Raw genomic sequence first — 24,109 nt, 5'->3', positions numbered from 1 at the left:
CCCCTCAAGTAAGTTCTCCAGGGAGGGATAGAATATTTCCTGGAGAACAACACTGAGACTTTATTTTAGCAGCACTATATTGACCTTTTTTTTTTTTTTTTTTTTTCCCATGAGACAACATTAGTTGAAAAAGAAACGACAGCACAGTTGGTTCTGTTTACCCCTCCTTCCCCCGAGTAAAACACTCAAACAAACTCCCCTCAGCCAACCAAGCTTAGCATCATTTTACCAGATAATAGTCTTATCAACACTAAATAGTCAACTATTAAGGTTACTGGAAGTCTGATGAAAATTCTAAAGAATGACCGTATTAACTTGGACTAAACCAGAAAATGTATTTTCCAATACTAATTATGTCTTTTATTGTTTGTCTCAAACCAAACCAAACCCCTTTTCCTTTTTTGCTGCATTAGTTAGCATTAGTTACGATGATCTCTTTCAACTTGCTAGCTGTACATCTCCTTTTGCAACATGTTTTACAGAGATACCTGAAAATACAGTTCTACTGATGGATTAAGCTGTTGTGCCAAGTTGGCTGGCTGCTTGTAACTGCTCAGATTGAGGATCACTTGTCACTGTAGCCTTCAATTGAAGGAAATTGTCATGTCACGTCCATGTCGTGTAGTATCTCCTGTTCCGTTCTGAATGCAATAGTGCCTTCACTTGTTGAGCATTACAAACCACAGTGTCACTCTGATTTAATCATGGCTTACATTATACAAAAGCAGGACCATTGTTTCAGTTAACTAATTTGGACAAATCTACCACTGTCTGGTGGTGTGTGTGCGCCTTTGGTACTCATGTTTATTCATTTTGGGACACTAAAGCTATCAACTAGTGAAATAACTTTTATAACTTTGGTTTTCCGCTACTTGCTGCTTCTTTTTCAGATTATTTTCATGGTTGGCCGAGGGTATGCTTCTCCAGACCTCAGTAAATTGTACAAGAACTGCCCCAAAGCAATGAAGAGGCTTGTAGCAGACTGTTTGAAGAAAGTTAGGGAAGAACGACCTCTGTTTCCACAAGTAAGTGTGTTTTCTGCATGTAACAGTTTCAGAGTATTTTATAAATAGCCATTAGCACACAAAACACTCTACAGGGACACAAGCTTTGGTTGAGAAACTGAAGGTAGACGTAGGAATAAAGTGCAGCCTGCTTCCTATTTTTGTCTTTATTCATATGTGCATCTTTCATAACCCAGCTCCCTTAGGCAGTTCGTAATACTGATCGTACATAGTTCCTGTAAAGGTCATTAAAAATATTATGCATGGAGACTGAAGCAGTGTTAGACTAACACTACAGCAATTTGCTTTTCAACAGCTGACCCATTTTAGAGATAAGCAAAAAAACCGCCCAAAAAAACCAACTTAACCCAATAAAAATCAAATCTACCTTTGTGTTATTTACATTTTATTTTAGTGTAGGTTTGAGGGAAATGAGAGACCATTCCTCCTTTCCTTCCCCACAACTATGAGCAAGCAAACAAAATCCACTGGGGGATTCAAATTCATGTAGCAATTTTTGGTATTTTTACAAAGGATACTTTACCTTTTCCTGTCACTATGAGGACGATGAAGGTACTTTCCTATACTGATTAAATAGCTGGAATTAAATGTCAGCAGATTTTGGAAAAATAACTTCTTCCTGTTACAATTAAGCTTAACTTTTGTTGTTTAAAATGTTCTTTCTAAATGTTATTTTCTAAACAGACTGTTAAGCAGAAGATGCAATTCTTTCCCTGTTACTCTGTAGAATAATTGCATAGATGCTTGTTCATCGATCATAATGTCTGTGAACTAATGAAAAGTATCTTCCCATCCTCTGAAACTCAGACTCCTCATAGCAATGAAACTGTATGGGATGTTCCTAGAGTGTTGTTTTCAGTGTCTCCACATAGTATAGAGTTGCTCCTAAGGATATGCTTAAAGCCATAATAAATGAAGGTTTAAGACTTAAAAAGACAAGCAGCTCTAACAGGCCGCCTTTTCATTTTCTGTGTGTTTCCCTCAGATACTGTCGTCCATTGAATTGTTGCAACATTCTTTACCCAAAATCAACCGGAGTGCTTCTGAACCATCTCTGCATCGTGCCGCCCACACAGAGGACATAAATTCATGCACATTAACATCCACAAGACTACCTGTGTTTTAGGATCGTGCTCCCCTTCCCTGGTTCTTTCCAGTGATGGGAAAGGAACAGAAGTAACAGAAGTTGTGCTTTTAATGCCTCAGTGTACAGGATCAGTGCCAGCAGGATTATCTGCGTCCCAGTTTTAAGAACAAGCTGCTAAGGATTTCTGCAGTTCTTATCCTGCAGGGACACAGCTCCACATTGCCTTTTTCTACAGTTTCTTTTACTGGGATAGTTAACAGACTGTAAATCAAGAGATCTATTACTATTTTTTTAATAGATGCACTTGAGCCTTATTTTTCCCATACACAGAAGCGATGGATGTTTCTTTGGCAGTGTTTCTGGATTGATTTGAATCTGTTGATAAATTGGTATTTTTTACAGCAAGGATGGCTTGCCTCAGCGTTTGAGGAAAGACGATGCATTATGGTGCTCCTTGATTGCCCCATGCCATACGCCACTTCAAGTTGGGGGAGTTTTGCCTGAAATGGGTATCTGCAAACAAGACTGAGGGAAGAGGAAAAAAACTGTCTGGAAATCAGCTCCTGCCTAAGAGCTTTCATCAAGCCAATGAAATAAGTTAAAATGCTAATTCAACACAAAATAGTTTTGCAATAGTTTTGCACATAGAAGAAAAACTCTTGCAAAAGAATGGAATATATTCTGAACTGTACTGCTCAGAGAAGGAAGCTAGCCAGTCTTGCTATGGTCATCTTCAGTAACTTAAGCAGCTTACTTTGGTACTATTGACTTGTTTCTTGCAGCCCAATGAGGTGGTAAGTGCGGAAAGACAGGCTTTTGTGGCTGAGAAAGGCTAATTAACATTATCTGTATACTTCTGCAAAATGAGCATAGTCTTCATTCCCATCTGAAGCTGTCGTCGAAGAGATGCACTATCAAGAGGAAACTGAGCATATACAGTTTTTCTTGCTGATTTGGGTTTTAATTTTGTTTTTATTGCTCCTGAGAAAATGCATTTATTGTAAGCCAAGGTTCCTCTGATTATCTTATTTTAATAAAATAAATTAAATTTTAGGTTTAAGGTTCAATGTCATCATTTAATGTTCTGACATCCGTAGTTCTGACATGTACATCTAGATTTGAAAAACTCAGAAAATGACATTCTGAATAATTTTTTAAAAGTTACTAGGATAGGTAATAGCAGTTCAAGTAAAAACACACTTGATATGACGACCTATAGGTTTCCAATCACATTCTTTACAAGATGCTTTTTATTCTACTGTAATAATCTTTCAGCAGCATCTACTCATTAAGATACCTACACTGATGTACTATCAAGCTATTTAACTGCACCGTTTTTCCTCTGCATTTTATCTTCTGTGAACCTGTTTCTGCTTAGATAGAAGCAAGTGCTTTGTTGTCTTGGCTGAACTCCACAGGTGATAACAAAAAAATAGATGGTTTAATCTCAGTATTTATTTTTAAAATAGCACTCTGTTTAAATATGTTCATTAGGGAAAGAACGGAAGCCAAGTTTCCATTCCTGGAATGGAAGCTTGGGATTTTGTGTGTTTCTCCGTGCATACAGGTAAGTACATTGCTGAGATTTAGCGAGGGAAGAGACAAGGTGTCTGTAACCACTGTTGTCTCAAGAGACTGCCTCAAGCACTGCTGCAGGTGAAGGAGCCGGCTGTCAGCACTGGGGCAGGGCTGTCCGGGACGCTGGAGCCAGCCTGGGCAGAAGGCTGCAGTGCAGCCGCCTTAAATGTCATTTACGTGGGCAATGGTTGAACTTCTGCCTCTGCCTTTGGTCACGCTATCTGCCAGCGCAACTGGGGATGGGACGTGTATGGGAGTGGGGCTGTTCTACGACTGTCTTATTGCCTCAGAAAAGTGCCAGAAGTACATGGGGATGGAAAAGCCCCAAGTATCAGCCGTACAGTTAAGAAAAGCAGCAGTTAAAATCAGTTGTTTCTTTTGTAACTGAAATTATTTATATTTTAGAGTTGCCAACTGTAAGATCACAGACATAAGGAGATCAGAAAATTCGTTACTTCATTTAATATTGGCTACTTCGTTTAACCTGAATCAAGGTTTCCCTTCCAGTTAAATACATTTGAACTAGTTAAATTGAAGAAAAATTTAACTGTTACTGTTGCAATGACTATTGAAAGTAACTACGTACTTACTCTCATTATACAGTTTCCAAAATCCACTTTGTGCTCTGTGTTTAATTTATCTGTATATGTTGTGACTCTGGTATTGCTCTGCCTGAATACATTAATCAGTACAGTTGTATTTGCTTTACAACGTGTGCTCTAAGAGACACTTCCTGCCACTATATATAACTTGAATTATTTTAAAATAAGGGTAGGAACTTGACTTGCACAGTCTTTGAGAGCCAGGCAGTCTCCAGGCCCCGCTACTGAAACACTCACTGTAAGAATACAGTAAACTTGATCTGAACTCTAGGTTACTGCTTTGAGGTATAGTGTGTTAGTTCTTAAATCTCCTTTTTAAGGAAGAAAAAGCTACACTGATCATTATTCCCAGTGGGTTTTTGTAGATCTACATTTAGTTGATTTAGTGAGGGGAAAGAAAAAAAGCACCAAAAATAGATTTAGCAAGTTTTTAACAGCTTAAGCTTTCAATGATCAGAGAGGAGCTGTATGTACACTACCACTCAGCTCACAAGACAGCATATGTTAGGCCAAAGAGGGAGAAAACCCTCTTGGGATTAAGGGATATTTTTCCATGCACTCAATTTAACTTTTTAAATATATTTTAGTATTTTTGTTGCCATACAAAAACTATCTGAAAACTTTACCAGGACTGCACAAGTAAACCACAGGGCACTTTCACTCTAACTGTGCTGTAGAAAGCAAAAGCATTGCTAAATAAATAGCTCGATTGCTCTAGAAGACGGCACCTGTAGTTCTCTTTATTGGGAAGTGGCAGAATCCTCCTCAGCCCCAGAAAGGTGCATGAAAAGTTCTCCAAGTTCTGTTACGTCATCATCTGTGCTGGTCACAGTCCTATTTTCTCTGTCTTCAATAAAGTCCCACAGACGAACAGAATTGAAGAACTGGAACAGAAAAAAAGGTGATTGAGCTGAAGCAGTACTTGTCACAGTTCCATCAAAATATTTTCCATTATCAGTCGTATTTCTTCATTAAAAAAAAAGTCAGAAGTTGAGATTCAAAAGCTGCGTTTGTGCTAGGATTTACACTAACTCTTGGCAATGGTTGCTGTTAAATTCAAAGTGACAACTGCTCTCTAGTGTTACAGTACAAATAGAGTGAGGGCAGACTAGCCAGCGTTAACCAGCTGTATCTACATCGAAGCAGGAGGCCTGCCTCGATGTTCAGGGTGGTGGCCAAGCCACAAAGAGTTTTTGAGAAGCCTTTAACCACTGTAGCTGGTCTCATTGCCAGCTTTATGCCAGCAAGTGAGATGAGTTTTTAATACTGCAGGTAAGAGCTGTAACAGCAGAATTCCTTTGAATAAAGGTTTGCCATGAGAAGCATTGGTTGAAAAAAATAAATTATAATGAATTTTTGCTATTAAATGAAAGGTGCCTTCTCCTTTCCCTAATAACAAACCCCTGCCTCAAGGAAAATTGAGGGATGCTTTCTTCACTTCTCCAAGGCCCTGCATGGTATGAAGCATATTTAAGTAGTACACTTTACATTCAAAACACATTTTTAATTAGACTTGACTGGAGCATTCCCTTACCCGCACAGTCCCCTCCGAGCTGAGCTGTTTCCGTGGTTTTTCAGGTTCAGCTCGTGTCCCATCTGGATAAGCATGAAGGTAAAGACACTTCCCTCCAAACGGGCAAGTTCCTTTCCCTTGTTCAAAGTACTTGCAGGGTTTTTTCCTGATTTAATTAGAAGAGAGAGAGAGTTATTGCCATCAGCTGGTAGGAAATAGATACAGCTCACTCTCTGTGCCTGTTGTCCTTAGTCTGTCATGTAAAGTACTCCTGTTAACACGCCAGGAGTTTTGAGCTCCCATTCCTTAACTGACAGCGGTCAAAATAGATGGGAAAGATTATTAAAAGCAAATGAAGAAATACATAAAAGAATAGCATCACAAGTCAAAAAAAAATGAAACTATCTTAAGACATGGGAAGTGAGGGATGTTCAAAGAATGTCATCAATCCTACGTATGCATTTTCAACAAATCCGTTGCTATTTCCCCAGCACATGCCTCTCCCATATTTTCTACTGCTATATTTTTATGAACCTGTTCCTCTCATCATCTCCTTTGGAAGGTCTATGACAATATTGCATTAATTTAAGTTTCCATCAGCTTTGTTTTTTAACTAAGCTGTTCTACCTGTAGCAAATTTTTATAAAGGTGTTCCTTACAAAGTGCATACAACCATAGGCAGGGAGGGGGTTGATGGATTGTTCTACAATGAAAAACATCTGAAGAGGAAACTACAGAGAAAATGCACTTGAACTTGTAAAACTTCATATGCAAATAGTGATGAAACTGGTTCCTAAGGCAGTCTATCAAATAGCAACTAAATGAAGAAAGCACAACAATAACAAAAAAAACCAAACCACCAAACCCCCCCCAGCCAGGCAGTGCATTAAAAGCGGAATGAATTTGTCTTGGTTTGGAACCCAAGTGGTCTGTGACTTCCAGGTTTCTAGGTCTGACTTTCTCCCTCCTGTGCTGGCATATAAATTGGAATGGATTTGTGCTGGCACGACCCCTGCTCTTAGCTTAGACGCTCCTTTATTAGCATTTTTTCATTCCATGCAATACTAAATCCTCAGGTTACATGGCCTGCCAAGAGATCTATCCGTAACAACCTCTTTGGTACAGAAATTCTATCTATCTACAACGCCATGTATTAGTCTTAGCTGAGCACTTAAGCAAAAACCCTTACTGTATTCTCTTCTATACCACAGGTTGACAAGAGCCAAGCCCCAACTTCCAACGCTGCCCGACACCCCTATTCCAGGAACACAAAAGCTCACCCTACTGAGAACGCGGCCATTTAAAAACTGCGCTAAGCGGAGGCTTTTGAGCACAACTCACTACCCTCAATTCAAAGTCCTTATGAACTAAAATGAAAAACCACGACAGCAATAGGGTAGTGAAAACTAACTGTATCTGAAGAACCTTCATTTAAACTGATGAATTTTATTCAAATATTTTTCCTGACTATAAGATAAAACAAGACAAAATGCTGGGTTCATTTAATGGAGCAGTACTGCTTTCAACAATTCTTCTGCTGTGTTACGACAGGACTTCAGAGACTTCATGCTTCCCAAGCCACTGAAAAGCTAGTAGCAACAACTACACACAGATTTAAGTTAGGCCTATTTTTTTTCTCTGCGCTCCAAAGGGCACGCTTAAAGGTTGGTGCACACCACAGAATACAGCGGCACAACCTTCGCAATACAATCATCGCTCGCTTGGCTCGAGCACAGATCTGCTCATTTACCCTTAAAAAGAGCGAGCAATGAGATATCGAATGGGACCTCGCTGTCCTGCAAACTACATATAACCCTTACACATTCCAGGCAAGCACAGCTTTGCAAAGCTGCTGTAGAACTACCTGTCCTCAGCAGAGCTCTCCCAGTGCTCCAAGCACCTGGCAAATTGTTATTGGAGAATAAAAGGAATGCAGTCATCTTCCATTTCCAGTAGACATTACAAAAGCCCTGTGAATTTTTATCCCATACCTCAAGAGACCGTTACGTTTTCCTTCCCTATTTGTTTCCCTCAGTAACTGACAACCTCCCAGGCAGTTATGTCTAAGGGATCAACAGAAAATGGATGAAGCCGATTTTGGCAAGTGAACTGAAATAGCTTCAACATTTCAGAGCACAGTGAGTTTGAATAATTTCTGATCTCTAATTACGTGACAGACCCTTTCGTAGCAGTCGCAAAATTATATAAAAGTGTTAACAGAGATTAAGAGTTCTCTGTAGAATGGTTTGTAATTACATAAATTTTAAAAATACAGGCACTTTGATTGACTAAGTCTTAGTGTATCTGTCTTAAGGACAATGTAAACAGTGTTTGTGGTTACTGAACTTACCCCACTCCCTGCTTAAATGCTTCAATCAGCTCGTTTTTCTTCTCCTGGTCTTCTACCCAATACGCACTGGGAATGACAAACTCGGATATCACGCGGCACTCCGGGCAGGACCTTAACGGATCGAGACAAAACAGCAATGCTCTGTTACTTGCCGAGAGTGTAATACCCCTCAATAAATTACCCAGAAAGAGCAGTCTCCCAAGTGAAAGGGAGACGGTTTGTCACACTCAAGCAGCAAACACCTCCTCAACACATTAGTACAGCACACGTGCACCTTTGTTATTAGTGTCAATTGAAATAATCCAATCCAGTGCAGTCAGGGCTTGCGCTACCTTGCGTTTGTTTCTAGACTTGAACAAAAGTAACAGGTATTTCCTCAATACACGGAAATAAACTGTATCTGCTAATCCCAACATGCAGGAATAAGCCATAACTATTGCGCGAGTCCCGCAGCTCCCATGCAGCAGAAAACCAAACCAGCTGAAAAAAAGAAAAAGCTCCATCTCTAAGCCTTTTGAAACACGATCTGACTTCTGCCAGCAGTCATGAGTTGTCCACTTAGTGGTTTTATGAGATGGATTTCTACATGAGGACATCAAGAATCAAATATGCAACTTCAGGTTCCTCAACAAGCTTAGGAAAGGCTTTATTACCCCCTCCCCATAAGTAAGCCAAGAACTTTTAGAACTAAGCCAAGTCCCTCCTTTAGATTAACTTTGCAATGACCGGTATGTTCACCATTATGGAGAAATGTAAAGAACATGTTTGAGGAATTAGTACTAGTATTTAATCCATACTCAAACCAGTTTCCAGGGTGCTGTTTTTAAAAAAAAAAAAAAAAAAAAAACACAAAACAAAACAAAAAAAAAACCCCAACAACTCACAGTCCCTACTGTAAGCAGAATATCTCAGTGCCTGTCCACCAGAAGCTCGACTCCAATACAGGTTATGTTGTAATGAGCTAACGTTCACTTCAATGAAATTTATAATGAAAATTGTAGAGAAAAGTCTATTTTGGCAAAAGACTGAAAATATTTCCCACCTTTTCCTCAGCATGCTTGTAACTCGAGAGAGTTTTCAAAGAGATGCTTAAAAAGGGAAATTGCCCTAATTGGATATTTTAAATTTTTTCGTCTAAGGAGGAGCATGTTTGGAATGCAATATATAGCTAGAAGATGAAGGCATTTACTCAGATAAAGATAAATGTGTGATTAATAGGACATTTAGCTTGAGTAAACTATCATTTAGAGAAAAATCTAGTAATTGAGCACATACATAGGAAAAAAAGGAGTTACTGTTTTTGCGCACAGGGTGCTGTGAAGGGCACAGGGTAACAAGGTCTCAGCTGTTCCAGAGTCCACACGTGTGCACCCAGCCCCACCGTCAACGCCACGGGAAAGGGCTAAGGTACAAGGGGCCCAGCTCTTCCCATACAGGACCGCAGCATGTAAGGAAACTCTTACCAAAGGATACCCAATGCGTCCTACTCGTCTTGAAGGTAGTTCTTCTCATAGCCACGCGCCAACGTCCTGGAATTTGCCAGCACTTGGACTAGGCCTTTCTGAGCTCAGGTCTTATTAACGGCTATGTTAATATTCACAGCTATGGAATCCCTTATCACCAGCTCTATATCAAGTCAAAGCACACTGGAGAGCCCATCTCACCGACACAGCCCACAGAGAAGAGACTCTGGTTAACAGCAGCTTACTTTATGATTGGATTCTCGAATTGCTTCACACATCTCCACTGCCGGATGCAAGACAAGCAGTACGTGTGATTGCAGTTGGAAAGGATCCCAAACCTCCTCTCGGAGGCTGATGGTTTCTCGTACACCACTTCCATGCAGATACTGCACACTTTGTCCTGGCTTGCCTGAAAGGCAAAGGCCTTCTCCATGTCATGCTCAAATGTCGCCATGCACATCTGTCACAGGAGAGACATCATTGTTTATTGCAGTCCATGTATCAGCCTGTTGCTTGTAAAACAAAAGTGTCCATGAAAGGGATCTATTACAGGAAAAATAAGGTATGCTGATTAAGAGCATCATTCCTACCCTTCATCGCCATAATTTAATTTTAAGAACATTAAATTCAACCACATATTTCAGCCCGTCAATGTTCTCCGCAGCTTCAGGAGTATCAGAAGTAAAACTGCCCGAACGCTCTGCATTTACATCTTTCTATCTCTCTGTCATGGAACGGGTATTGCACAAGGAAATGCTTCAAATACCCCTAAAACCATCTAATTCAGGATCCAGAACGGGTGCCACACTCAAGATGTTGCTCTGCTTCGCATTAAGGCCACACTCATTCACCAGATATTAAGCTGTACCCTAGCTAAGGAATTAGTCTCTCATTACAGGCTTTCCTACAGCATTTCTCAGCACAGCGTCCCAGTAGTGACCATCAATAACCAATTTACGCTTTCACAGCACTACAAGGTGAGCTGGTGGTTATACCTGCACAGTTTTACCTCTTGCTTTTCAAAGTTCTCAGGACTTGACAAGTAAGAAAAATTTAGAAGACTTCTTTAAATTATAATAATAATTAAAAAAAGGACACAAAATAATTCCACATTAATAGCAGCATTCTGACTACTGCACCTTCTCATCCAACACACACCTCTGCTGCCGGAGCCGAGCACCTGACAGCAGGGGTAACGGGATACCCTGCCAGATATCCACGAGCTCCAGAAGTGAGAACTCCTACACCAGCAGGTTTTGCAAGTATATGCCAACTGCACAAAACCTGAGGTTTTTAACCCCTTGGATTCTACTCCAGGTTCTGGAGACGCTTATGATTCAGTAACCACTGATGCTGCTGGTCTTTCTCCTCCTCAGCCTTGAGAACTCCTGTTCCTGACCAGCCCTGACCTAAATCTGGTAGCCAGGCAGAGAAAAGAGCAGCCCCTTAAGCCCATCTTTACCCAACCAATTCCCCATCCAGTCCCTCCTGCTGTCCTACTTCAAGTTCGGTTCCAAAATCTCTGTACTCCGTTCAGTCTGTCCCTACTTGACCCTGCTCTGAAGTCAGCCGCAACCAAGGAGAGACACCTGAAGAGGTGACTCAGCAGAGCAGCAGGGTGACACCTCGGAACGCAGCAGCAGCCCCCAGTGCCTCTCCACCACTATATGTAATGTGCCATTGAGACGTCGCGTAAGCTACAACAGACATTTTCCTGGCAGAGTTCTAGGGTGTTCTGGGAGAAGGCTGCAGGCAAGTTTCCCATAAGGATGAAATGGGAAAAAAACAAGTTGCTGTAAAAGGCTATCTGTATCACCATTACCAATTAAGTCCTAGATGCTTGAACAGAACACTCTTACAATCACTTATAGCTAGATAAACAATAAAACAAAAGCTCTTTGGAACAACAGGCTCTTCTACAAACCAAATCTTGCACTGAGCAAAGCGAATCTCACACCGATTTCATATTAATATTACCATCTCATGAGCCTTCCTCTGTTCTTGGTCGAAAGGGTGAAGAACTTGCAATCCACATATCTCACACACATCTCCATGGAGGTAAAGGCAGCGATCTCCAAAGTGGCACGCTCCCGCTGCAGCGTAAGGACACAGCTGCTCTCCGTCAGCACAGGAGCTTCCAGCTACCGGATCTTCCAGTCCGCTGCAAATAGCTTCCAAATACGAATGGGGCTTCATTTCCAGATGATCATTTTGGTCACTGCAACACACCACATCGCTTGTAGCATTGGGCTTCTGCTTTTCTTCATTCAATCCACACAGATCTTAGGAAACAGAAACATAACATGAACATAACAAGACACTGCACAAGACCTACACAAGAAGCTCCATATACTTCCCAATGATTACTTGTTTTTTTTAAAAAAAAAAAAAAAAAAGTTTTCTTCTCAATGAAATCTCATCTCTAAGCCCCTTTTGCTCACAAATCACATGAATTTTCTCAAACTACCTACTGAAAAGTTCGATTTCAAGATTTCTTCAGCTGCTTTCTGTTTACAAATAGGCTAAAAAACCCTCTCATTTCACATTAGGGTAACTGGCCCCTTCAGTGCGACAGTGAGAGCAGGTGGGAACAGCGTGCAGGCGGCAGGGCACTCAGTCCTCTGCCCTGCCTGTCAGGCGTGGACGGATGTCTCTGTGCTCACATTCCTAAGGGCTGGCGCAATCCTCCAGAGAGCACATGCCAGGTACCCTGGCACAAAGCAGCCAGGTTTCTCACCATTTCAAACGCCCTCACATTGAGAACAAAATGCACAAAAAGATCAGAGGGGCAGAGATATTTTAAGCAAAAAAACCAAACCAAACCAAAAAAAACCACACTCCAAAAAATCCCCCAAAACAAAACCTGTCCTTCAGGAAACACCAGGCTAAAAGCCAGTCAGCTAGACATGGTCAGTAAAAGGTACTGACAGGCACAAGCGTCTCCAGGAAAGAGGCCTCATCGGGTAGGAAGTCCGACTGCACCTCTCCAGCTGTCCACAAAAGTCAAGTAATAAAAGGAGAAAAACTACCTAACTCCTATCAAGCACCAAGGAGGACGAGCACAGCACCACTCCCACTCACTTCTGTCCCTGAGCACTAGCGTTTTCTTCTCCCGTTTGCCAGTCTCATGCAGTTTGCTCCTGATTATCGGTGCGCTGTGCTCGGGAGGATGGCGCGGGTTGTGCAGCGCTGCCGATGAGAGGGGAGGCGGCGTGGGGGCCGCTGCACCCCCTGATGCAGGAAGCCTGGTGTGATCATACCTGCAAAAGGAAAAAGACAGAAGTGTTACAAAGGCAAAAGTTGGCACAGTGGTGGGACAGCTGCCCTGACAAATATTTAAACAAAATAAAAATGAATAGCTACTTTTTTTTTTTTTAAAGGATCGTTCTGACAAGTTGACTGAACTGCTCAGTCTCTCTCAAAGCCAGACTAAAAGGTTTCTCAGTCTCAAAAAATGGATGCCTCTGAAAGCACGCCTATATTTTCTTCTCCAGAGACACCCAGCATAGCTGAAAGAACATTATTCATGTGCATATTAAATTAGATCTTCGTCATCCCCTCACACAAACAGGTCTGCTGGCATTTCTCAGAGAAGCAACATCAAAATGCTGTGCAGGAAGGAGTGACATTTCGTGCTCTCCGTTTCCCCCTGCAAGCAGCAACACTTCGACTTTATGCTCCCACACCACAGGAGAAGATGCAGTATTTGCATGTGGGACATGAAAGGACTGGAAACATCCAGTGAAGCTGTGGAAATATACTCCAGCAGCAGAGCAGAAGCAACCAGTGCAGTAAAGAGGCTGGTCCGCTAAAGCCATGGACATACCCGAACACTAGAATATTTTTGATGGGAACAAAAATATCCTCCACATCTGTTTCTGGTCCTGTACTTGCCATACGCATGCATTGCTTATGTGCAGAGTGCCCCAAACTCCAGCAAAACAGCTGCAGTAAAACCACAACACACTTCGCAGCCATCGTTACGGTCCAGTCAGAGTATGACGTGGTCCCCGTGAATAACACAGCCGTCAGCAACATTATACGTTACTAATTCAATGCGAGCAGCTAATGGAAGCTGCAGAAACCACTAATGTTCATCAATCTCCTGATCCAAGTTTGGTACCCTGACCTAAGCAAAGGAAAGGAAATACAACTAAGCCGTTGCAATCAGCAGTGCTGCGAGATCACCTGTTCTTGTCAGGTGAAGGTACAAACACAGGCTTCTCATCTGTGACCAGAATTTTTCCACGAAGGAGCCAGGGGCTGCCCTGTGGCACGTCCCTGATGGAATGTAACAACGTTAATTAACGCATAGTATTTACTAGAGCATTTCTCAAGGACTTTTAACCAGAAGATTTCAGGAAAAGGTGTGGTACTGTTCAGCTTTCCCACCAAACCTAGGGGAGCGTGAGAAAACCACTTTGCTCTAAGACAAAACTGAAAGTCCTCGAAATTGTGTATTAGAATCTGCATGAAGGAGGCAATGAGCTACATCAGGACTGAGCGAAACACTGCCCGCTTCCAGCCACCTCAGTCATACAGACAGCAAACCATGCCACCAAATGCTATTTCATGTGAAGGTGCAGGCTCTGTTTTTTGCATTTAATAGGTCTTACTACAGCAAGAACTGGATGAAAAACATATGTGAAACCTACAGTTTAATTTCTACAGAGTAAAATAATTGCTGAAGCCAAGACAGATTAAAACTATAACATTGGATCCATAAGCTGGTTTTGGTACTGGGAGAAAAAGCTCATATTTAAGATATTATTTAATTCCCTTTGTCATGTTATCTTTTCTTGATCTATGATTCCCTGGGGTTTAAAGCTGACTGCACGTGATTATTACGCCCAGTTCTTCTGAACTCGCTATTCCAAAAAGAGTCAGGTCTTTACCTGCACCGAGCTCCATAGGCACACTGTCCCTTCTGGTAATACTTGCAGATGGTAGAGGATTTGCTTGTAGATAAATCATGCGAGAACAGACACTTACTTCCCTCCCGACACACTCCTTGCAGATAGTACCTGGGGGAGAAGTAGGTCTGGTCAGAGAAGTCTATTTTGTAAAGATGAGCGTACAAATGGTTTTACTTCCCAGAGGAAACTTTGAAAAGCATTTCCGTCCAAACCCGGCCTCGCTTCTTTCTCAGAATAAAGATCCCCTATCGCACACCGGGGAGGGTAACCGCTCTGCGCACCCACAGCCCCGGCTGGGGATCCTGTCCCGCCCCCGGGCAGCGGCAGCAGCAGCAGCAGGCACCGGACAGCCTCTGCCGTCGCCTCCTCAGAGGCGCAGCCGGCCGAGCCCGGGCTTCCCCGGGCGGAGGAAGACGCGCTCCCGCGGGATGTGCCGCGGCCCGGGGCCGCGCCAGCCCGGCAACGCGCCGGGCCGGGGCGGCGGGAGGCCTCCGCGACCTTGCCCTGGCCAGGAGCAGGCCCAGGCGGCTCCGCGGGGCCAGGGCGGCGCGGCCGGGCCGAGGGAGGGGAGGGCAGGAGAGGGCAGCCCCCGGCCGGGCCGGGCCGAGGCGGCGGCGCTCACCTGCAGGTCACCTGCTTCGTGCTCATCCTCGCGCCGTCCCGGCCCGCCGTCCCGCCGCCCCCCGCGCCGGGGTTCCGCTCAGCCGCCGGGAGGAAGGGCGGAGCCAGGCGGGGCCGCAGCACCGCCCCCCCCGCCCGGACACTATTCACCGATGCACCGCGCCACAGAGGCGGGGCGCGGCCGGCTAGAGCGCCGCTCACCCCCGGCCATAGACAGGCGGGTGGCGGAGCGGAGCGCCGCCATGGCGGAGGCCGCCATCCTGCGGGTGCGGCACTGCGGGGCCGACATCTTCTGCCGCCGGCCGCCGCCGCGCTGCCCCGCCTGCGGCCGCCCCCTGCGCGGCGCCGGGCTGCCCGCCGCCCCCGTCCGCCTCCCCAGCCCCTTCCGCCAGGGCCACCGCCAGCCCCGCGCCTTCCTCCTCCGGCCCACCGCCGGCACCTTCCTCGGGTAGGGCGCGGGTAGGCCCGCGGAGGGCGGGCGGGGGCAGGCGGCGGCGCGGGGAGAAGGCGGCCCTCACCGGGTTTTCGCAAGTCTCCGCGTTGCCGGCTCGGCGCCTGCGGGCCCGGCGGCACCCACAGGCGCGGGGCAGCGGTACCGGACTGACTCTGTGCAAGTCCCGATCAAGCCCCTTTCTGGAAATGAAGGTGCCTCTTCCAGGTTGTCGGCGGAGTTTTGCCTCCCGATCCGCATCTCGGGTGCGAGCGGCGTGAGAAGCGCCGCCGGTCCCGAGAACCAGACCGCGCAAGGACAAGCCGCGCTGGCATCCGTCGCCAACTCTGCTGTTTCTCTTTCAGAGGATACGATGGGAAAGCTGATCTTCATGTTGGAATAACCAACAGTAATGGTAAAAAGTACTTTGTGGTTGCCTTGCAAACTACTGGCCGTCTCCCATGCCTTGTATTTAGACTGCACGCCCAGTTTAGGGCTGCCCCCTTTGCCCAGGATAACCTGAACTGCGCGATAGCTATTTCGGAGCCACCTCTGCCGCTGCGGCAATACCTGTTAAAAACGCAGGCTGCAGCATCCAAATACCTGATGCTTTGCTGTTGAAGAGTGCTTACTTCCTCAGCGTGCTGCAGGTATCCGAACCCAGAGCTTAGCTGTTCACTACAAAAGAGTGTCATGTAAAGATCAAAAAAATCTTGAGTCCAAGAATTTATCTCGCCTTGCAGCAGTGAGCACACAGAGTTTCAAATCAAAGCCGTACACCTCTCCTCTCATGCTGAGGAGCCACACAGGATGGAATTGACAGATGACTGCTATTCCTGAGGCAGGGAAATAAAAAGCCAGGCAGCCTACCTCTAAAAAGAAGTTTCAGGAAATTTTTACTTAAACACAGTTTTTGCTAATTCTAAAAATACCCCTAAAAACAAACAAACAGAAATCCCCACATTAAAAAAAGCCACATTAAAAATTGTATCAGTTTCTCCTAGAGTAGGCCCACCCTGCAAAATCTCACTTGAGATGTTTATTTAATATTAAAGCGGTCTAATTCGTGGGTTTAAAAAAGAAGCCTCATCCTTAAGTTGCTTTCATTATCAAGACATCTGAAATTACATTGTAAAAATCAGAACAGGTTTTTGATAGAAGCAAACACTGCGTTTTCTACTCTGCAGCCACCGAGGGAAGCTAGGGTATAGCTAGTGTAAGAAAGAATGGCAGTATGGAAAACTAATAGTAGCTTTCATCACTTAAAAAAAAAAAAAAAAAAAAAGATATGGATCCGATTCTCCAGTGCCACCTGACAATCTGTTGCTCTTTATTTTTAGGCGTGGTGTATAATTACAATGAAGAGGGCATTCACAGAGCTGAAACTGGATGGGAACAGTGCATTAGTATCCCACTTGTACAGCCAGACATGTTTGGGCTTCTTCAGCAGTGGGATGAGCTCCTAGAGGAATTTTCTGTGGGAGAGGCCTGGCTTCCTCACAGGTATGTAGTTTAAAAGCTGGGTGCAATGGGAGTTTTTAGTCTGGGATGATAAATGGGGCTATTCCGTTTTGGATCCTGTGAGGCTTGTGGTTCATTCAGAGCCTTGCTCCTTTAGAACACACATTTCTAACAAACCAGTCTGAACAACGCTGTCAGGCTGTCTTGAAACTTAGCGGCCTTGCTAAACAGAAAAAGAGTACTTTTAAGTTGTAAGTAACAAACTCATCTGCTGGAATGTAACAGCTCTAAAGTAAGAAATAATTTTAGGAAATTTTTCTTCACCAACAAAAGAATTTTGCATGGAAAAACAGTTCAATGGAACATTACCTTTTAGGGTATGCTGCTGAGTACAGAAGTAGAAAAGTCCAAGCGCAATTCTGTAATTATTTCTTCTAGGTTTCAACAGTTTTAGGTGTATTCGCATTTACAGGCTGACCACACGGATGGGATTCTTGCCCCAATTGTACATACAGATGACTTCTTTGTTGTCACGATCAGAAATGGGAAACATAGTCGGGCTCATTCCCAGCTCTTCCAGCTGGTTCGTAGGATTGCTTTGGACAGTTAAATACAGAAAGGTTTCCACATATTTTGAATGAAACCAGTATGTTCCAACGAGAACATTCAGTTCTTTGTAGCTTTCCTTGAAGTTCATGCTTGATGACAGTGTTACAAGTTACACAACCCAGCTAAAACTTGCACTGCCACATCACCAAGCCTGCTGATGACACAGCAGCCTGCTTTCCCAGAAAACACAAGTCCTTGAACAATTCATCAGTAACAGTACATTTAACAAACAGCCTGAGCATAGTTCTGTGAAGTGTTTAATGAACATAGACGTCATCTTATATAAAAGAAAAAAACCCCACAACAAATCAAAAGCAGCATTTAGCAATTCTGTGTGTGCTTGACTATAAATCTCAGAGATAATGTACTATCTCCGTAGTACCAGGAGATGAAAGAATTTGACCTAGAATAGAATTTTTAAATGTTTATGGAACTTATAAAGCCATTGGGATTTGTGTCTCTGATATTTTTAGAGTTCCCAGTGCCTTAACATTATTACTAAAATTAACTTGTCAAAAAAGCATTGGTACAAGGTGGATGGATGGATGCATCTCTTCTACAAGCTTTCCTTTGGTTTTCCTCCGCCTGCCACCTCCTGACAAAGTGACCTACTTTTTCCACAAACAAACCAGTGACCACTAAACTGCTGAAAATTTAACATCTTAAAAAAAGTTCAGTTAACTCCTCTGTTTAGTTTTTCAATGGACACAAACTGCACTACACTAATCCTGTAACTCCTTTGGGTTCAGGCCAAGCCAGATTCTAATTTTCTTGATTGCCTTTCATTTACTGGAAGGATGGTATATGACAGCAGCAAAAACCAGCAGCCTCGGCCATGACCAACAATATCTTAAATTACCGAGAGACACTGGGTTTGCTTGTCAGTATGTAAAGACATGCTTCCCAAAAATGAAAAGCTAACTGGAAGACACAGATGGTAATAAGCAGTGTATTACAGAATCTTTTGCATTATAAATACAAAAATGAAAAGTAACATGCTCTGCTTAATCGTGGAACTGACTCAGTAAAGCACTTGTGTACGCGGAAGTTATCCAGACGTGCTGCAGCACTCTGCAGGCTCAGCCCTGAGCTGGTGAATCCAACATTTTTTTCAGTGTAATTTCTAGATGTTTTGTACTACACAGTGATGATGGCCACTCTTGAAATTACTCATAATTATTTTTCCTTAACAATTATTTTGGTAAAGCAAGTACACTGTAGCAAATCGCTTCATGTGGCAGCTTGTAGGTCGCTTCAGAGACCCTTGAAAACCAGAAGAGCTTTGAAGAAAACAGCGAGCTCTCCTGAACTGGGCTCAGGGTCACAGGGTTGCTTTTAATACCCATAGTCCTCAGATCTTGCAAAAACACCTTGCAGATTCCCAGGGCTGACAAGAAAGTCTCACAGAAGATTCCCTGTGGCAAGACAGACCACGGAGCGACTGACAGTACAAGGCAAGGAATGAGTCACAGGGCTAGGAAGAACAAGGGAAAAATGACACAGGATGAGGCAATTATGGAAGCAGCTTGAGGATTAGGCAGATGGCAAACAGGAGCCTGAGCAGGTCTCTATCAAATGCAGTTACACAGGGCCAGTGGAAAAAGCAGCACTATGTGATGAGGGAATGGAATAAATTACTGAAGTTGTTAGCGGCCAAAATGAAACATTTGGGAGAATCTGAGAAACATTCTGACCGTGAAAAGACCAGGTAAGTGCCATATGCTCCTAGGTTAGGGTAGCGGGGGGAAGAAAAAAGGGCAAGAACATTTGAAATGGCTACTCCTCCTATTCAGTTAGTATTTCTGTCCTTGCATAATTGGCACAAATTATTGCCAACAGGAGTTTGACTGGCACACCGTATAGCAACTGTATCAACATGTTAGTGATAGAATTTACTTGATTTTAAGTAAGCTTCCAAGGTAATGCCACACTGAAAGAAGTGCACGTGGTGGCACACAATTAACATTACTGCTGCAGGAAGACGTTTTCAAGGTAACAGAGTAACAATGCATCGAAGAGCAAAGGTTAACAAGGTAAAAGCCAATTAAGTATAAAAAAAATAACTCATTATTGTAAAGTCTGCAGCCCTCTTTTTTTTTTTTTTTTTATGCTCACAGTTTCTAGTATCCCTGGCTGGAAAGTACAACTTGCGATGAATAGAATATATTTAAGCACCAGCATTAAAGGAAAGTGACAATAGTTCTTGGAGGCATGTGCTTCCTTATTTCACTCAGGGAAATGTTCCTCCATGTGCACTAATTAATGGATTAGTGCTAACTCTTACTAACGAGATATTTTTCCTAGGTATGAAGAACACGACCACAACTGCTACACATACGCCCTGGCATTCATTAACAGTGTACTGACCACACAAGGAAAACGGCAAATGAGTAAAAGTGAATTTACAGAGAAATTTGTGATCCCACAAACAAAGAAAGCTTCCAAATACATTACTCTGCATCAGGAGCTAACAGCTAACGATTTCTACATCGTACCCCTTCTTCCTGATCAAGAGAAACAGTGCTGAAAATGACAAGTTGCTATATTAAAACATGTACAACATGAAATAGGAAAAGGAGTCTTCAGACTCCACATCTCAGGGTTTAAGATGCATAATCTACTTAATATATTTAAAAACACAATTAATTTTACACATTAACCTGCACATCATGGAAGAATCAGGAAACTGAACCTGTGCATTTGAACGAAATAACATACATACAGTGTACACACTCCAGAAAATTTCTATAGGAACTATGCATATGGAAAAATGTTTTCCTATTTACATTCACTATATGCTCTGTTCTGCCAAGACACTTAATACCAGAAAGCATAACTACTGTGTAATTAAGAGTTTTAACAAATGAACTGTGGTAACTTAAGCTGTAGCAAACCAAAATGGTTTTTTCCTGTCACATTTGTTTACTGATGAGCGAAAAAAAGGGAATTTGTGCTTGCATGCTGCTGAAATCCAAAGTCCATGACTTAATGCAGATTCACTACATGCAAAGTTATCTTCTTTTACTTTAACTACTAATAAAGGTAACAACAAATAAATCCAGCCTCTTTGCCACATGTATTTCTTTTCCAATGTTCTTTACATTTTGCACATTTATTCCTCAAACCAAGACAGATGCTTAGTATGAAAAGATAATAATTTAGAATCATAGAATCGTTAAGGTTGGAAAGGACCTCTGAGATCATCAAGTCCAACCTGTTAACCTAACTGCCAGGTCCACCTCTGAACCATGTCCCTAAGCACCACATCCACATGTTTTTTTGAACACTTCCAGAGACTGTGATTGCACCACTTCCCTGGGCAGTCTGTTCCAATGCCTAAACACTCACTCTGTGAAGAAATTTTTCCTAATCTAAATCTCCCCGGCACAACTTGAGGCTGTTTCCTCTTGTTCGATCACTTATTCCTTGGGAGAAGAGAGCGACCCCCACCTCGCTGCAACCTCCTTTCAGGTAGTTGTAGAAAGCAATAAGGTCTCCCCTCAGCCTCCTCCAGACTGAACAACTCCAGCTCCCTCAGCTGCTCCTCATAAGACTTGTGCTCCAGACCCTTTCAGCAACTTCACTGCCCTTCTTTGGACGCGCTCCAGCACCTCGATGACCACTTTGTAGTGAGGGGCCCAGAACTGAACACAGTACTCGAGGTGCGGCCTCACCAGTGCCAATTACAGGGGCACTGTCACCTCCCTGGTCCTGCTGGCCACACTAGTCCTGATACAGGCCAGGATGCTATTGGCCCTCTTGGCCACCTGAGCACACTGCTGGCTCATGTTCAGGTGGCTGTCACCCAGCACCCCCAGGTCCTTTTCAGCCACTCCTCCCCAAGCCTGTAGCATTGCATGGGGTGGTTGTGACCCCGTGCAGGACCCAGCACTGAGCCTTGTTGAATCCCATATGGTTGGCCTTGGCCAATCGATCCAGCCTGCCCACATCCCTCTGTAGAGCCTTCCTACCCTCCAGCAGATCAACACTCCCGCCCAACTTGGTGTCATCTGCAAACTTACTGAGGGTGCACGCAATCCCCTCATCCAGATCGTTGATAAAGATATTAAACAGAACCAGCCCCTATACCGAGCCCTGGGCAACACCACTCGTGACCGGCCGCCAACTGGATTTAACTCCGTTCACCACCACTCTTTGGGTGCGGCCGTCCAGCCCGATTTTTACCCAGCAAAGAGTGCACCTGTCCAAGCCCTCAGCAGCCAGTTTCTCCAGGAGAATGCTGCAGGAGACAGTGTCAAAGGCCTCACTAAAGTCCAGGCAGACAACATCCACAGCCTTCCCCTCATCCACCAAGCGGGTCACCTTGTCATAGAAGGAGATCAGGTTGGTCAAGCAGGATCTTCCCTTCATGAACCCATGCTGGCTGGGCCTGATCCCCTGGTTGTCCCGCACGCGCCACGTGATGGCACTCAGGATGATCTCCTCCATGACCTTCCCCGGCACCAAGGTCAGGCTGACAGCCCTGTAGCTTCCCACATCCTCCTTCCGACCCTTCTTGTAGATGGGCATCACATTTGCTAATTTCCAGTCAGCTGGGACCTCCCTGGTTAACCAGGACTGCTGGTAAATGCTGCTGGTAAATGATGGAAAGTGGCTTGGCAAGCTCCTCCACCAGCTCCCTCAATATCCTCAGGTGGATCCCATCTGGCCCCAGACTTGTGGGCATCCAGGTGGAGGAGCAGGTCACTGTTACCTCTTCGATTATTGGGGCTTCATTCTGGCTCCCATCTCCAACTCCCAGCTCAGGGGCCCAAGAACCCCGAGGATGACCAGTCTGATTATGAAAGACTGAGGCAAAGAAGGCATTAAGTGCCTCAGCCTTCTCCTCAGCTTCTGTGGCAATGTTTCCCTCTACAGTGTCTGTATCTGTTAGTATCTGTAATAAGCAACAGACTCCTCAGGAATTATCTTGGAGTTAAACCTTTAGAACTTAACAAAAGAAATTTAAGTTAAAAAAATTTAAAGAGATCCTCCAACAACACTTTTACCTATTGTATGTTACACAGAAGTGTATGCTGAGGTCAAAACTGTGCAGTCCATAATTTTGTGCAATTTCATTTTATTTACTTACACTCTAGTTTAAGAAAATGATTTCAGCTTTTTTTCCTTCTACTGATTTCTGCAAAGTAAGCTGGTTTTAGTCTAGATGTAAGTCCTATTTTCTCAAAGATGGAGAAGTAATCATAAATGATTGGGGTTTTGTCCACATCTAGTTTATACTTTTGTATACACAAACTGCATTAACCCTGCGCCCCAATACTCTAGGTGCATACACACTTTACACGCTTCCCTCCTCCATGTTCTTCCACTTCTTGCCAAATTCTAAATTACAGCTCCTTTAAAAGTATATTCAAAAACCACAACACAATAGAGACAAGCAGCTTGAAATCCACAATTCGGCTGCTGTTAAAGACCTTATATCCACCCACTCCTAGCGTAACTCAGAATTCTTCAACTAGGATTTGGCTTAGAAGTTGTGGTATGCTATTTCTGAGTGAATCAGAATCCATACTTCATTTAAGTGGAGTATTTTAATTGGTAAAATATAAACACAACAGCAAGTATCAGTCCTATGGTACAACTATCTAATGTAAGTTATTTGATACAACAGTACTGAAACATGAAATACAGTCCTCTGCAGCTGGAAATAAAACACCTTGCCAGGTACAGTCAACACATACATACCTGTTCAGCTTGGAAAAGCTATTATGCTATTAAGATTTTCATTTTACATCTTTCCAGTAAAAGTTGTATTAAATGAAAACAAAGACTAGAAGATCTTCCACTTTGAGTTGTATGTAGTTTCCTGCATTCATGACATGGCTTTACAATCTAAACTGCCTAAGTAAACAAGATTGTGGTTTTGTGTTTGGTGGAAACAGTTTGAGTTGACAGAATTTTTACCAGCCCTGGAAAATTTCCTGTGACCGGGAGGCAAACCCCCTTTCATAGCAAATGAAAACAGTACAAAGAAAATCCCAAACAGTGTCATTGTCACCAGCTATCACGTATCCTTACTGTTGCAGCAAATGTGTTCTCTCACAGCACAGCGGGGGGGAGGGGACAGGAGGACACGCACATTAAAAATCTTAACAGCACATTGAAGCAAGGAAGCCTATTGTTCAAAGACTAAGATAGAATTCAAATATCTGAATCTAAAGCAGCAATACTTAAAATGCAGTGTAGTTGCTACTTAAACTTCCTGGCTCTACTTGAAAGACAGCTGAATACCTGCTGGGTTGGTTTGTTTGTTTTCCAAATGTGGCTTAGCAATAGTAAACATCATATTTAGGAACCTGCAATCTAGATGATTAAATCTTACAAGAAAGTTAGAAAATAGCAGGCACCTAGTGTAGCAAGGCAGAACTGCTCAGCACTGTCCTATACCTCACTCTATACAAAACGCAGTGGTGCCTCCCAGTCTGCTTTACAA

General features: G+C 43.4%; 3 protein-coding genes across 7 annotated transcripts in view; 2 read left to right on the top strand and 1 right to left on the bottom strand.

Annotated features, from left to right (window-relative positions):
- Positions 1 to 2,151, top strand: part of RAF1 (Raf-1 proto-oncogene, serine/threonine kinase) — a gene marked incomplete at its 3' end in the record, with an annotated part of 44,477 nt that extends 42,326 nt beyond the window's left edge. For all 3 annotated transcript variants that reach the window (XM_082322094.1, XM_082322093.1, XM_082322095.1), the window contains 2 exons: positions 891 to 1,025; positions 2,011 to 2,151. In XM_082322094.1, coding sequence (XP_082178220.1) covers positions 891 to 1,025; positions 2,011 to 2,151 — 276 coding nt within the window. The remainder of the gene's footprint in view (positions 1 to 890; positions 1,026 to 2,010) is intronic.
- MKRN2 (makorin ring finger protein 2) lies at positions 1,070 to 15,263 on the bottom strand. 2 transcript variants are annotated; one of them, XM_082322097.1, is made up of 9 exons: positions 15,157 to 15,263; positions 14,514 to 14,642; positions 12,700 to 12,878; positions 11,596 to 11,900; positions 9,864 to 10,078; positions 8,156 to 8,266; positions 5,827 to 5,971; positions 5,021 to 5,176; positions 1,070 to 1,240 (listed from the first exon to the last, which is right to left on the bottom strand). In XM_082322097.1, exons 1-8 carry the CDS (start codon positions 15,180 to 15,182, stop codon positions 5,033 to 5,035), a joined length of 1,254 nt encoding a protein of 417 aa, XP_082178223.1. In that variant the 5' UTR covers positions 15,183 to 15,263; the 3' UTR covers positions 1,070 to 1,240; positions 5,021 to 5,032. The 2 variants fall into 2 exon arrangements, with proteins under 2 accessions (XP_082178223.1, XP_082178222.1); XM_082322096.1 differs by lacking the exon at positions 1,070 to 1,240 and adding an exon at positions 2,553 to 2,637.
- Positions 15,264 to 15,390: 127 nt separating this feature from the next.
- On the top strand, positions 15,391 to 20,692 carry MKRN2OS (MKRN2 opposite strand). 2 transcript variants are annotated; one of them, XM_082322145.1, is made up of 4 exons: positions 15,391 to 15,603; positions 15,951 to 16,000; positions 16,926 to 17,088; positions 19,960 to 20,692. In XM_082322145.1, exons 1-4 carry the CDS (start codon positions 15,398 to 15,400, stop codon positions 20,180 to 20,182), a joined length of 642 nt encoding a protein of 213 aa, XP_082178271.1. In that variant the 5' UTR covers positions 15,391 to 15,397; the 3' UTR covers positions 20,183 to 20,692. The 2 variants fall into 2 exon arrangements, with proteins under 2 accessions (XP_082178271.1, XP_082178272.1); XM_082322146.1 differs by having other exon boundaries at positions 17,519 to 20,039.
- Positions 20,693 to 24,109: the final 3,417 nt, after the last annotated feature.

The sequence above is a fragment of the Platalea leucorodia genome, assembly GCF_965183815.1.
Source record: "Platalea leucorodia genome assembly, chromosome: 9".
Taxonomy (NCBI): domain Eukaryota; kingdom Metazoa; phylum Chordata; class Aves; order Pelecaniformes; family Threskiornithidae; genus Platalea; species Platalea leucorodia.
The sequence above is the reverse complement of the archived record's forward strand: the minus strand, read 5'-3'. Positions and strand labels throughout refer to the sequence as shown.

Coding starts and splice junctions, on each gene's coding strand:
- MKRN2OS (XM_082322145.1), top strand. CDS start 15,398: ATGGCGGAGGCCGCCATCCTGCGGGTGCGGCACTGCGGGGCCGACATC. Junction 15,604..15,950: donor ACCGCCGGCACCTTCCTCGG/GTAGGGCGCGGG, acceptor TTTCTCTTTCAG/AGGATACGATGGGAAAGCTG. Junction 17,089..19,959: donor GAGGCCTGGCTTCCTCACAG/GTATGTAGTTTA, acceptor TATTTTTCCTAG/GTATGAAGAACACGACCACA.
- MKRN2 (XM_082322097.1), bottom strand. CDS start 15,182: ATGAGCACGAAGCAGGTGACCTGCAG. Junction 12,879..14,513: donor GCCTATGGAGCTCGGTGCAG/GTAAAGACCTGA, acceptor TTCCTTTTGCAG/GTATGATCACACCAGGCTTC. Junction 5,972..8,155: donor GCATTTAAGCAGGGAGTGGG/GTAAGTTCAGTA, acceptor TAATTAAATCAG/GAAAAAACCCTGCAAGTACT.